The 13,812-nt window shown below is 46.7% G+C and overlaps 2 protein-coding genes across 2 annotated transcripts; both read right to left on the reverse strand.

Annotated features, from left to right (window-relative positions):
- Positions 1 to 361: 361 nt before the first annotated feature.
- Positions 362 to 1,297, reverse strand: LOC113483468 (G-protein coupled receptor 35-like). The gene has a single exon (XM_026855009.1). It carries the CDS (start codon positions 1,295 to 1,297, stop codon positions 362 to 364), a length of 936 nt encoding a protein of 311 aa, XP_026710810.1.
- An 8,795-nt stretch (positions 1,298 to 10,092) lies between these two features.
- On the reverse strand, positions 10,093 to 11,061 carry LOC113483469 (G-protein coupled receptor 35-like). The gene has a single exon (XM_026855010.1). The coding sequence runs from the start codon at positions 11,059 to 11,061 to the stop codon at positions 10,093 to 10,095; it is 969 nt and encodes a 322-aa protein (XP_026710811.1).
- Positions 11,062 to 13,812: the final 2,751 nt, after the last annotated feature.

Raw genomic sequence — 13,812 nt, forward strand, 5'->3', positions numbered from 1 at the left:
ACAGAGCAGCACCCCATAGCAGCACCCACGGCCCTGGCAGATCTCCTCCCCTACAAGGACATCTGCAGCTACACTGCAACTTTTCTGGGAAAATGGAAGACAGTATTTGCAGAGGAAAGCTATAATTTTACTCAAATTTGCATATGTGGACAATTATCAGTGGCAACCTAGATCATTATATCAGGATCTGGACTGCTGTGGTTGTCTGAATCAGGGCTAATTTTCATGTGTCTGCATTCTTTCCATCAGCAGAAAGTCCCTCCATTCCACTCACACAAAAAGAAAGTGTGAAAGCCTGTTATTGAGTCCCAGTTAAACTTGAACATAGCAAGTATAAAATGTGTGCTGCATGTGTTTTGCACTAACGTGTTATGCATGGGAGCTGAGTTTCAGGTTCTTCACTGGCTTCAGATTTGGACTTCGCTAGCTTGGGAGATGCTTCCTTAAATTCCTTGCTGACAAAGTAGTAACAAATAGCATCCAGGCAGCAGTTTGTGTTTGCGAGGACCGAGGCGAGGTGAACAAAATTATTAACCCTCTGTATTGCAGAGCAGTTGGAGCTGGTGGCGTCCATTATAAAGCGAAGGAGATGCCCAAGGTAAAGAGGTAAAAAGCATACGATGAACACAGCCATGTTTGCGGATACAATGTAGACGGCCTTCCTCATTGACTTTTCCTTGTGAGAGTTTTCATTCTTCTTTCTCTTGAGTTCTGCAATGATTTGTATGGAGCAATAACTCAAGATGATCAGTGGCATGAAAAACCCTACAATAATAGCACACAGTGTGATCACTGAGGGCTTAACGGAAGATTTTTCAAAGCAAAGTTCATCTTGTTCTCGGTCCTCTAACTTTTTAATGATGGATATCATGCAGATGATAACTATCCAAAGAAATCCAGAGGCAAAAGCTGCCTTCAGCGGCGACCTCAGCACCTTGGCTTTGAAAGGGTACTTGATTGCAAGGTACCTATCAGCTGCTATGACAGTGATGATACCGATGCTCATTAAGCGGTTTATGAAATAGCCACCTTCCAGAGCCAGGCACCATCTACCTACCTTCAGCTGACGGAACTGGGACAGAGTTTTAAAAGGCAAAGTAAAGAGCAGCAAGCAGTCAGCCGCAGCCAGGTTTACCATGTAAACTCTGGTTTCTGTCCATTTGCCAAGTTTGCAGCAGAACACCCACAGCGCCAACACGTTCAGCAAAATGCCCAAAAGCAAAACCGGGATGTAAACACACAGCTGGACAAGTGGAAAGCTTTCATAGGCTGTGATATTGCAGCTGCTGAGGTTCATTTCTGGAATATTAAGAGGCACGGTTCCTGCAAAAGCAGATTAAACCTATGAGAAGCTGGACTCTTGACTGAATTGGTGATTAATTCAGATAGTTTAGGGCTTTACAAACAGTGAAAATCAGATCATGGAAATCACTCTGCAGAGCAGAGCTGGCTGTAGGGTACCTAGTGAGAAGGGGAGGAGTGGGACATGAGCCTGATCCGTTGTGGAGGAGAGAAAAGAGCAGGTTCTCACTGAGTCCCATGTGGAAGATGTCTTGTGGAGGGCTGCAGGGGAAAGTGCTTGGGCCTCTGTTTTAGGCCAGACTCAGATCAGGCAGCAACAGGTATCTTGCAGCTAGGAGTTATATGAGCTGTTACAACCATCTCTTAATGGAAAGGGGGTGACTAATCCCAGCTCTCATCTCTTCCTTATAGTGGTGCTCAGGAGAAGCCAGCAAGCATCCTCACAGCTCAAAATGTTCTGGGAGATGTGCAGCAAATGGACAGCTGTCCTTTCCTCCAGTCCTGAGCTCTCTCTGAATCACTTCTCATTAGTGATAAGAGCAATGAGTACATCTCTCACTAGTTTTAGCTGCCATTGAATCCTGTACTCAGTGGTAGCATTTAGAGGTGTGCAGCAAGAATCTGAGTACTGGGGTCTGCATATGCTGCCTTTGAAGGATCGTGAAAGCTGGTCTTTTTCTCAGAAGTATTAGAGCAATCTGCCACAATTGCAGGACAAAACCCCCCACCAATGTCATAGCAAGAAATATGATCAGCAGCCATGTGAAATTGAGAGATGAACTCTATCTGGTGTAGTGGGTGGTTTTATCACCCTAGATCTAAGGGCAGTATTGCTGTTTGCCCTCCTGCTTTGGAGGAGTTAATGCAGGAGTATATTCCAGCTGCAACTGTTCATGAACAGAAAAGACCAGGGAGGTCTGAGATGTCTTTGGATTTTCCCTGCAAGGGGAACACGGCTCCATGTGTGCAGGTTCCTGCGGCTTGAAAGCATCCTGGGCAACCCAAATCATAGGGCAGTGCTGCAGCATCTGCAGCTCTCGGCTAACCTTGAAAGTCATGCTGCTGAGGAATCATGCCAGGAGACCCCTTGGGAGGTGAGGGAATGTGCTACAGCCGATACGTGCAGCAACTCTGCTTTGGACATGAGGAATGATGTAAGGGTAGATCTTAACAGACAATGGGGACATCTAGCAAAGGCTGGGACAGCCCTTAAGCATCTAAAACATGTCTAATGTGACCAGCATCAAAATAAACCTTTGAAAATACACAGGCTCCAGCCCTCTCCCAGTTTCTCCACTACCCTTTTGGTGTCCTGCCATGGCTGGGGAAAGGCAGCACCTTGCAGAGCTCAAATAACCAGGACAGCAAATAGCCAGAAGGAATTACCTGCTTGCTCGCAGTCCTTGGAGAGAGTGAATGTTCCTCCAGAGCAGCTGCGGTGTGATGTGCAGGCACGATGGGTGCTCCGAGCAGCGTTCCTGGCACATGACCACCAAGGTGTCCTGCAATGACCATTTCTTTGCCAGTGGCTGTGACAACAGCAACACTGGTGGAGGAATCACCTCTGCCCCTCCTCAATTCCTTTTGTCGGGTTTGAGCTTCCTCTACCACCGCTGTCATGGCTCTTAACACCCCCTGTTGACCAAGGAGCCTGCAGTAGCCCTGCAGCGCGGTGAAATGCTCATCTGCCATGCGGCCCAGCGGCAGTTCCTCCAGCGATGGGATGGCTTTGGGTTTTCCCTTTGGTTTGCTTCCCGGTGCCTGCTGTCTCAGTGGGCAATGGCCGCGGACCTTCCTCTCCCAGCAGGCTGTGTGCGTTGCTTGGAGGGTCCCCGTGTCCCAGGGGGGTCCCAAGGCCTTCGCTCTGCCACTTCTGCTGGGGCTGGCGCAGGGACTGTCACCTGCTGTCACCTGCTGAGCCCCAGGACAGAGCAGCCCCCGCAGGCCCCCGGCCCCACTCACAGAGCTGTTGGAGAAGGGAGGGCTGTGGTTTGCAGTTTTGTGATTACTATAGCTGGGTTTCACTCTGAATCATGGCATTTCTCTCGTCTTCCATAGTGCTCATCAGCCAGCAATTCTGAGAAAGCGTGGCATCGTGACCCTGTGACCTGATAACTCTGTGACTGCTCTGTGGTTGCAGGTGCCTGCTGGCCGGGGGTTCCTCCTTGGCTGTCCATTGCAACCCATTCTCAGGAGGAGTTCAGACAAATTGATCAACAAGCCCAAGGGGCCCACTGTTAGTACCTCGAATTGCTGTCTTGGCAAACACATTTCCCCTTCCCACTTTCCAGGTCATCTTAGAGCAGCTTCAGGAGTATTTCTGCCTTGTCTGCCTACACATTACAAACCAGCTTTTGAGATTAATTCCTTGCCAGTGTATAGTCAATACAGAGCTTTGCTTAAATACTTTTTCTGAGTTTCCAGGGACTGTGTTTGCTTTCTTGGCTGCTGCTTGGTGGATGCTTATAAGTAGTTGCTGACCTATTAGTACACCCAGCTTCTTGATTCCCAGACACCATACTTTTCATATCATGGTCCTTGTTAGTATTTTCGTTTTCAGTCATCCAGATATTGCGTTGTGATAATTTCACCACTGTACAGAAAATACTTCACTTTGTGTCATCCTCGAGTGTTGTCCACACACTCCTATTGTCTATGTCAAAGCAATAACTACTGGTATTAAACATGAGCGTCAAAATCAAGCCTGGAGGGAGTTCAGCTTGTGGTATCTCTCCAATGTGGTGCTCCCCATCCGCAGCTTGGTGGTGTGGTTGCCAGATGAGGGCAGCTATGTCTCCCATCAGCCTGGTGAGGGTTCAAAGGAGGAACAAATGGTGTCACCAGGCACAAAGCAGCTCGCTGTGATCAGCAGGTTCACCAGGGTATGTCAGAGCAACTCAACACCAGCTACCAGTAGGCAAAGCTATGATGAAGTGTTATCTGTGGAGAACTTACGTGTCTCCTGATGTGATGATCCCTGTCTGATTCCTGGACACTGCTTGGGTCAGGATCCTCATGCTTCTCTTCTCTCCACCTCAGCTCCTCATCAGCCACCCTCTAGGCTCATGCAGATGCTGATGACCCTGTTCTTCCATCCACTTGCAGGTTTTCTCACTTCTGCCGTGGACCAATAATGCTCACTTGGTATTTTCCCCTGCCTCTGCAGTTCTCAGCCTGTCTCAGCCCCATGAGTGCTGTCACCATGTGGTGCAGTCCAGGTGACACTCGTGCTGTTTTCTGGCTTCCTTGCTGGCAGCTCCCTGGCAGGGTAGTCCAGGGGCCTACAGCACCGCTGCGTACAGGTGCCTGTACAAAGTGCGTTACTGCTCACAGCATGCTCCAAAGGACCTTTTACTGACATCAGTGTCTACTACACCTTGGCTGGAAAAGTGATTTTCTCAGTGAAAGGAGCCAGTGAGGCAAAATACTCCTGTAAAGTGGAGTGCCACTTAACTTTTCCTTCTTTTTTTTTTTTTTTTTCCCCATTTAATGTTACTCAAAAGCGTTGTGAAACTGCACATTTTTCAGATCTGAGCATATCAGAACTGTTACTGGCCAGACTCTTCACTTTGTTTCCCCATCCTAGAGAAGGGGCTGTGTTTGGTGGTTTCTGTCCCCTGATCCTATTTTGGCTGACTTATTTAAAGGCTTTGATGCTGGTGTGAGATTTCATGTGCTAATTCCTTTAAAATTCAGGATTTCTTGGGTTTCTTGTCCTTACTGAAAGCTGTGGCAAAGTAATTAGGTAGTTTTCAGGACATACTTGGACAACTTTGTTGTTTTTATCAACAGCAGTACAGGGTGATCTCACTTCTTTTCTTGTGATTTGTAGATAGATTTTGCTAAGGGAAGAATTTGCTAAAACCGTTTGATCTTTACACTTGTTGATCTCTAAAACTTATTTCTGTTCTGCACAATCAATCAATTTTCCTTCCCTTGTAAGCTCTGACTGATGTCCTTTTTCTCAGCCAAAGAAATCTTTCTCATGAACTTCTCATGTGCTCCTGGTACAGATTGCTAATGGACAGGACAGCTCAGGTTTGATGGGGTCCTGCCTCATTTTCCTGCCAGGGAAGATCTTGGTCTCCTCTGCTTCTCAGAGGCTGTGCCCTGCTGGCTACAGCTGCTGGCACATCAGAGTGAGACAGGGCGTCTGGCAAGGTGTACCGGTACCCCTCCACATGTACAAGGGGCACAGGGACACCATGCTACCCTGGGATATTCGAGTTCTGCAGTGCCTCTGCCTCATGTGGGTTTTTTTCCTGGCTTTCTCACGGGAAGATGTGATGTTGCAACAGCAAAACTTGACCAAAGCAGAACTACAGGGTTGGGAGCAGAACACGTCAGTCTTATTTTTAGCATGGAAAACCTGTGAAATGGCAGTGTTAGGCTAACTGCACCAACTTCACACAGCGACCAACCCTGTCTGTTGAACCTGTTTCCCCTTTCCCCTTCATTAGCACCACACAGGAGCTGAGCCACGGCAGATAACGCTCTGTACTATAGCCCTCTCTGTACCCCAGCAGCATCACTGCTGAAGGGGTTGGCCATGTATCTCTGTGCAAACATACTGGAGAGGGCACAGCAAAGCCTGTGCTCCCCAGCTGCCTGCTGCTGCTTTGGAGCCTGTAATGTTCCCTGGAGTCTGCTGGGCAGTGCTCACGATTGAAACAACTGTGCTGCACTAAGAAACCAAAAACACAGAAGTACCTCCAAAACCTGAAAGCAGCACCCGGCTCTCTAAAATGCAGATCTCCCCAATATGCGTTCTTCATCTCCTGGGAGAGGAGTGCTGCTGAAGCCCAGACCTCTGGTGAGAACTCAGATTTCAGGCCTGCCCAAATGCCACTAAACAGCAAAATACTGTCTTGTGCCAGCCCCTGTCCTCCTTGCTTAGAAGGGCCAAAAATGCTAAATCTGCTGGCTATTCACTTATAAGAAAGTTTCTGGATTATTTTGTAGGCTTTTCCTTGCCTTTTTTTTTTTTTTTTTTCCCATCAAGCCTAAATTTTGACTGCAGCATCAATTTGCTCATTTAAAGTTTAAGCCATTCTAAACATCTTTTAAGGGATAGAGAGATTATATCTTGCTGAAATGTTAGCTGAATGCAGTGGCCCAGCCCTGCTAGTTGGAGCTGCTGACAGACTGTGGCTGCTGATCCCTACTATCATTAGTTAGACTCTTGTGCTAGGAAATGGGGAAGATTTGTGGATAACCATGCCACTGTCCTCATGGATTGCTATTCCAGAGCTGTATGATGGCTGGTAGTTTGTTGTGGCCCAGGTGCTGATAAATCATCTGTTCCGTTTACTGGGAGCACTCATAGAGGCGAGGTTTTGCTCAAACTGAAGAAAGGTGTCAGAAATTCATCATAAACATCATTATAACTTGATGTGTAAACCAGATGATAATTTTTGTCCAGGTAGTACATACTACTTCAGAAAGTTCCTCGCTCATCTTTGGGTTGCACTATAAATACTCTATTGTAAGGCAGATCTTATATCATGGTAACTAAGTCTCCTCTCACAATCTCCAGTATAGGTTTAGTGTTAATAATGAAGGACTCTGGTGTATAATGGTAATAAATGAATATTTATTTGTAGATATATTACTATGAGATAGATTTATTTTCATTTGCAAAAGAATGTTTCCTTTTTTTTTGTTTTCATAACGTTCAGTACAAACAACAAAAAATATTACTAAATGATGACAGGGATATTGTGAAGTCAACAAACTTCCATTTTAAGAAAAAGGAACACAATTTTAAAAATTTAGAACATGAATGGTAGGAGACCTCAGTTTGCTTCCTACAGGAAGACAACATTCACTTCATAAAGCTCCATATGCAGTAAGCTTGGCTATGTATAGGAATGCCAACTATAAACTCTTTAGTGCCCTAAAGTGCCAAAACCTGTTGTACTGGTTTTGGCACCAACAGGGAGTAAGCTAGTGACTGTGTGGTGCTTGGCTGCTGCTGGCTGGGGTAAAACCACAGCAGCTGTTTAGTTTAATAGAGTGCCTTGTCTGTGGTCCTTTCTTGGTTTAAAAACCATAGGCTTGTGCAAGAAGAAAATGCTCTGAACTTCTTTGATTACAAAACAGTAGCGAGTGGTGTTGTAACGGCAGTTAGTATTTGCTATACTATGAAACCTATAAATGAGGCCACATGCACAAAAGCATTATTGTTTTCTATTTCAGAGTAGACAACCTGAGCCCATTATAAACTGGACAACATGCCCCATGTTACCAGGGAGAAAACATGAACGAACATGTCTGAGTTTGCAGAAAAGTAAGTTTGCTTTTTGGATTAACAGCAGTACAACAGGTTGATATGAATCAACTTTCATCTTTTTTCAAGATAATAAAAATTTTCATAATAATCTGTTGGAACAGGCCTCCATTATAACAAATGAGATGCAAAATCTCAGAAGGGGATCCCAGAGCCAATAGTGTTTTTGAAGGCCCTCTGTGCTGTTTCTGAAAACAGAAGTCTTCTTCCTTGCTGAACACCCGGACATGTAAGTAATGCCTGGCACACCACGAAGGAGACTGGACTAACAGGGGACCCTAAGCCTCTTGCTCTCTGAGGACAGTTAATTGCAGTGTATTTGTTGACAACTACAAGGGTAACTACACTCATGCATTTCCTTAAGGAACAGATGCATTTTAAGATTAGGCACTATTTGTCTCTTTTTCTGTCTTTGAAAAGAGACTTTAAAAGGCAGAATGAGGGCCAAACAGCATGCAGGGATTAAGTTAGTCACATACACAGATGACCCTTTTGCTCTGCTTGCAGTGAAATACCAGTAATGCCAGAGCATTAAATAACACATCAAAGAAGAAAATGGGGACATAAATGATCAGCTGAATGACCCGAGTAGTTTCATCCATTTTTATGCTGCAGCTTCCATCATGCTGGGACCTCTGCCAAAGTATTGACACAAAGCAAGTAGATCTAATGTCTGGATGGCTGGACAATTTTCTGTGATGGGAATAGCTGATTCCTATGTTGTTTGGCCAATGTCTAGACACTGGTTTCAGCAAGTGGTCTGCAGACACTAGAAAGTGACAGCCCCCTTGTAGACAAGCTATTTGCAAGTTGTTACTAAGACAATTAGTTTCCTGTAGGTCTACATGAGCAGAATAGGGGTTTGCATTCCCTGGAGGAATTTTTTAAGGGTTTACAAGTCAGAAGACACTGAAAGCCAAGGACCATGAAGCCAACTGAGATACAGCTATCACATGCATTTCAAAAACTCTATATTTTCCACGCTGACTTTAAGTTATTGAAGTGACTATGTGGTAAAATGTTAGATGAAATTTCCATGCAGGTAGAATGACTATGCAGTAGTTACGCCTTGGCACTTGCTCCCCTCTTAGCCCAGGCTTCCTTCCAGTGCTCCAAAACCTCCCTTTGTGGTTTAACTGTTTTGAGCTGCCTTGTTGTCCTGTTGTCTCTTCCCTGTGGACTGGAATGATACATGGTGCACAGTCAGCAAGCACAGACATTATAGAGGAATTTGTTACCTGGAAAGCCAGACATTAAAACTGATGCATGGTGTGGGATCCAGCTAGCAAAGATTAAGGCTCTCTGTATAATGCATGGAAAGCGTTAAATGTCTCAAAATGAGGTGCAGGAGAGCTGTTGAACCCCCACTGTGTGCTGTCCAAGCAGCTGAAAAAGAACCCAAATCCAAAGCAGTGCTTCATCACACAGGGCAATGCCGAGAAGCCCTCAGCCGTGGGTCTGCCACATCTCTGCAGAAGGGCCTTACACACCGCACTCTCGCCTTACACACCCCACTGTCACCGAACCTCCTCTGAAAATTGTTCATGGATGGTGAGGGAGGGATCAAGGCTCTATCTGCCCCATGTTGCTCACTGCTGTTTTCTGGGCATCAACACTCCTGCAGCGTGAGGCTGCGACGACTTGGGCAGATGTGATCACCTCTCATCAGACAGGACACCCATTGACAGTTTGATCCCATTAAAGTACAGCAACAAACCTGTTACCTGAGGTTACGGTCATCGCTTGGGTGAGATCAGGTCTTCTCAGCTTTATTCTTGATATGCACGATGCAAAGGGTCTGTTCTGTGGTCCACAATGCTTTACATAGCTCAGTTTTTCCATGCAGTAATGGCGTATTTATAGCCACAGGGATTTTAGTCTCACAAATGCCAGGGCATTGCCATAAGCTAATACAAGTGTTATACAGCAGGAATGGGCCAATAGTCTTAGGCCACTGTGAGTCCTGGCGTTTACTCCCTGCGCAGCAATAGCTGCATCCTGGTGATAGCTGCAAGCTTTGAAATTATATAGGTTGGCAGGAAACTACCATTCTGCAGGCAAATTCTTTGATGTGAGCAGCACAGATGTATCAGGTTTGGCATTGTAGCACAGGGGCTTTTTCTTGTTTTTAAGTCCCCATATGTATTACAGTCCTAGAGGCTGATTTCTGTATTGCTGTAAGGGTGCTCAGTTTCCTATGTTAAGCTGCAATGCAAGTGCATTGGCAGAAACAATGGCCTTATAATCTATTTTTCATACCACGTGGCTCTCCCTCTTGTCCAGGAGATGCCTGAAGCTGTGATACAAGGATCCAAGACAACAATCAGAGTTGGAGTCAAGTCATTGAGGGCAGAAGGACAAAATTCAAGTTAATATTAGACCCCTTGGAGGGGATTGCCTCTTTTTTGCAGGTATGCCTATACCTACAACGATTTCAAATACTGTAAGTGGTCCCATTTCCCCTTGCCTTGAAACTTCAGCAGCACTGTGGCTCTTAATACCTATAGTGCACTAGACCCTGTCTGTGTCACAACTTGATGTGTGGGTGGCTGTGACTCTTGGCTTTGGTGCATCTTGGATCTCATTGATATACAAGTGGGGAGCAGAGAAGGAAATTCTGGAAATTCCTTGGCTGCAAAGTAATAGCAAAATGCATCCAAACAGCAGTTACAATTTGCTAAACATGCACAGATTTGAATGGAGGCTCTAACTGCTGAGACCAGAGGACAAGCTCCAGCAACATCCACTGCAAACCGCAAGAGCAGTGTGATGTGAAAAGGTGAAAAACATACGGTGAACACACACAAATTCACGGAAACAATGTGGACTGCTTTCTCCATTAACTTTGTCTCATGAGGGTTTGTGGCCATCTTCTTTTTGAGACATTTGATAACTTGTACTGAGCAAAAAATCACAATCCCTAAGGGAATAAAATACCCAAAGATAATGGAGAATAACAATAAGTAACTAGGTTGAATGGATTGTTTCTGAAAGCAGAATTGTTCTTTTCTGTCATGAAATTTTAGACGCAAGTAGGAATAAATCATCACCATTATCCATAGAAACCCACAAATAGAAGCTGATTTCAGTGGGGATCGAAGGATCTTTGCTTTTAGAGGGAACTTGATTGCAATGTATCGATCAATTGCAATCAGGGTGATGATAAGGATGCTCATAGGCATGTTTGTAATATAGATGTTCCGTATGGTGAAACACAGCTTGTCTGTGGGATGGTCATACTTGGTAAAATATATCAGGAATGGCAGGGCGAAGAGCAGGAAACTGTCTGCGACCATGAGGTTGATCATGTACACCCTGGTCTCGGTCCACCTCTTGATTTTGCAGCAGAAGACCCAGAAGGCAATTGTGTTCAGTGGGATCCCCAAACAGAACACTGGGATGTAGACGATCAGTTGAAATATCACAATGCTATTCTGCAGCACGCTGTCATCTTTGGTACAGTTTGCCATGTCGGGCTGTCTCTGCAAGAAAAGGGTGCAGGCATGAGACCGAGTTCAGGGACAGGTCCTCTGGGCTGGATCCTGCTGCAGTGCCACTGCTCTCCTGGCTCTGCAGCTCCTTGCGCCCCTGCACCGCATATGTAGGCAGCCCCTGGAGGGGCTCGGGTGGCCCGTCACTACCATCTGTCCCTCAAACATCAAGGTAACACTGCCACTCACCACCAGCTAACATAAAAACACAGAGGCAACCCTCTCTTACAGCTATTACAGGGTTAAGCCTGTCTTGCCCTCCATTCAGGCCTGGTTTGTAGTTGGGCAATAGCAAAGGGTCTGCAAAGTAGAATGATAATTTTTGTGGTTGCTTTGCTGCTGCTCTGGTTATCAGAGAACTACTGGCTTTAGGGCAGCCTGAAGCAGAGCAGGGTAGCATTCCCCATTTGCCCCCATGCTTTGCTGCTGAAGTCACCCCATGGGTTTCCTTTGGGTCTTGCCAGGCCTGTGAACCTCCACAGGACTTGAGCCCTTCCAGCTGTAAAGTAGCTCCAGTGGCTTTGCTCCTGGGGGCTGTGGGAGTGCTGCTGCAGGCTGGTGGGTAGGTGCCTGATGTGGGCAGGTTTTCCCCAAGCACAAACCCACTCCTCTCACTGAGGATGCTGGGAAGGAATAGCTCAGCAGGGGTACCACCAGCCCTAGCAGGTAGCAGGTCTCCAGAGAGAGAAAGGAAAGTGAGTACCTGTGTCTGATCTCAGCCTTCAAAGATAGGAAGCCAAAATGTTGCTAGAGCAGAAAACACGAATCCAAGAACTTAGACTATCTCCTGGTATTCCTTTAAATATTTCAGGGCATCTGCTACCAGCAAAGAGGCTGTGGAGGATGAATCAGACAGTCTGCAGCTCATAAAGAGTTTACAGTGAGGCAGAAAAGGAAAATGCCCAGATTCCTAGAATCTCTTATAAATACATTGCCTTATAAGTCAGCAGCTTCTAAGCATCAACATTACACTGTAGTGAAAATGTCCAATTGCATAAACTAAGTGAACTGGTTTTAGTGTCCAGGACTGGGAGACAGATCTGGCAACCACAGAGGAAAGTGCAGCACCTGCCCTAGCACCAGAACCACACTGAACCACAGGGATACAGTCATTTTTGGGATGGAATTTATGGAGGCGCGAACACACAGCTGGTGTCCTGGCTCTCTTGGGCTTTCAGCTTCACAGGTCCTTGGCTGCACTGTGGTACCTCCTACCCTGCAGCCCTTCCCTGCCAGCCTGCTGTGGTCATCCTGCAGTGAGAAGCCACTCTCTGCATGCCCTGAGGAGCAGCTGAGCCCTCCAGGCTGGACAGGGCATGCCGGCCCCATCAAATCCCCCATGTAAGCCCAGAGCCAGTGGTGGTTTCCAGGGTCCCATGCTGCAGTGTGCCTGGACCTGGGTGTCTCCACACTCATGGAAGAGGCATGGTAAGAAGCACTGGTGTGAAACCACAGCAAGGGATGAAGACCCCCCTGAATGACACATGTGACTGCAAAACAGTGAGGTATAACAGCTGTGAAAGCAGAAGGAAACTGAGGCATCTGTAGATGTGTAGAGCTGCGGATTGACCCGCATGTTAAGAAGCAGGCAGCCCTCGCTATGTTTCAGTTAAGAGGTGAGAAAGCACACCCTAAAGTGCAGAGCAGAGCACACAGCCACTCACTGGTGTGGGAAGAATTAAAAGACATTACCTGCTTCTTGTGGGGCCGTCAGGTGAGTTTAGTCCCCAGAAAAGTTGCAGTGTAGCTGCAGATGTCCTTGTAGGGGAGGAGATCTGCCAGGGCCGTGGGTGCTGCTATGGGGTGCTGCTCTGTGTGGGGCACAAGCTGTCCGGCAGCCTGCTGTTGACAGCTCAGGAGCGCTGAAACACAGTAATGAACTCTTGTTCCTCAAAAGTGCTTCATTTATCACCTAGTTTTTGGGAAGGTCGAGTCTCTGGTGCCCTCTGTTGTTCTCACATCAGCTCAATGCTTCAAGCATTTTTTTCCAGCCAGTCTGTGCTTCCCCCACTCACCTCACACAAACTAGCAATTAAAATTTAATATATTCAGTTGTGGGAAGACAAATAATTTCTGAAATAAACCCCATAATGGTTGAAAATTGCCCTTCTGGCAGTGCAAGGTCCCCGAGGGCACACAGCAGCCCATGCAGCCTCCGGTGCGGTTGCAGAGCACGCCCCGGGCAGGCAGCAGTGCAGGGATGGGTTTTTTTCCGAGGGGGCACATCAGTGCTCATGCACCCTGAGACAGTGAGCTCAGGGTGAGGGGACCCAGCATGCTTCTCTTCACTGTCTCTACAAGAAAGGTGCTAGATGCTATGGGCCTGCTCGTCCTCTGTGAAGCAGGCAGGTGTCTGACCCTGCTCATCAGCGTCACTGGAAATCCTAAGCTGGTAATGACAGTCACTGCCACCGGGCATGGGTGAGAGATACTGGTGTGGCAGTGATTATGCCATAGGCATCAGGACCTCTAGAAACATGTTTAAGAACATACCTCAATATTATTTTGTAGTCATTTTGATGGCTTTTGCTGTCTGCTGGCTGCAGAAGTTGCAGCCCCATCCATGTGAGCTGGCTGATGGGAGCCAGCCTCTGACTCTCTCAGGATGTCCCATTAATTCATGTCTCCTGAGCTCCCAGTCGCAAAGGTGACAACAGCAGATTGAGCAGCACCCATGGTCTCCCTGAAGACAGATGTAAGTCACAGGGGAAACTGTGTAAGTGGGCAGGG

This window comes from Athene cunicularia (assembly GCF_003259725.1).
Source record: "Athene cunicularia isolate RWA chromosome 9 unlocalized genomic scaffold, athCun1 chr9_part1, whole genome shotgun sequence".
In the NCBI taxonomy this organism is placed as follows: domain Eukaryota; kingdom Metazoa; phylum Chordata; class Aves; order Strigiformes; family Strigidae; genus Athene; species Athene cunicularia.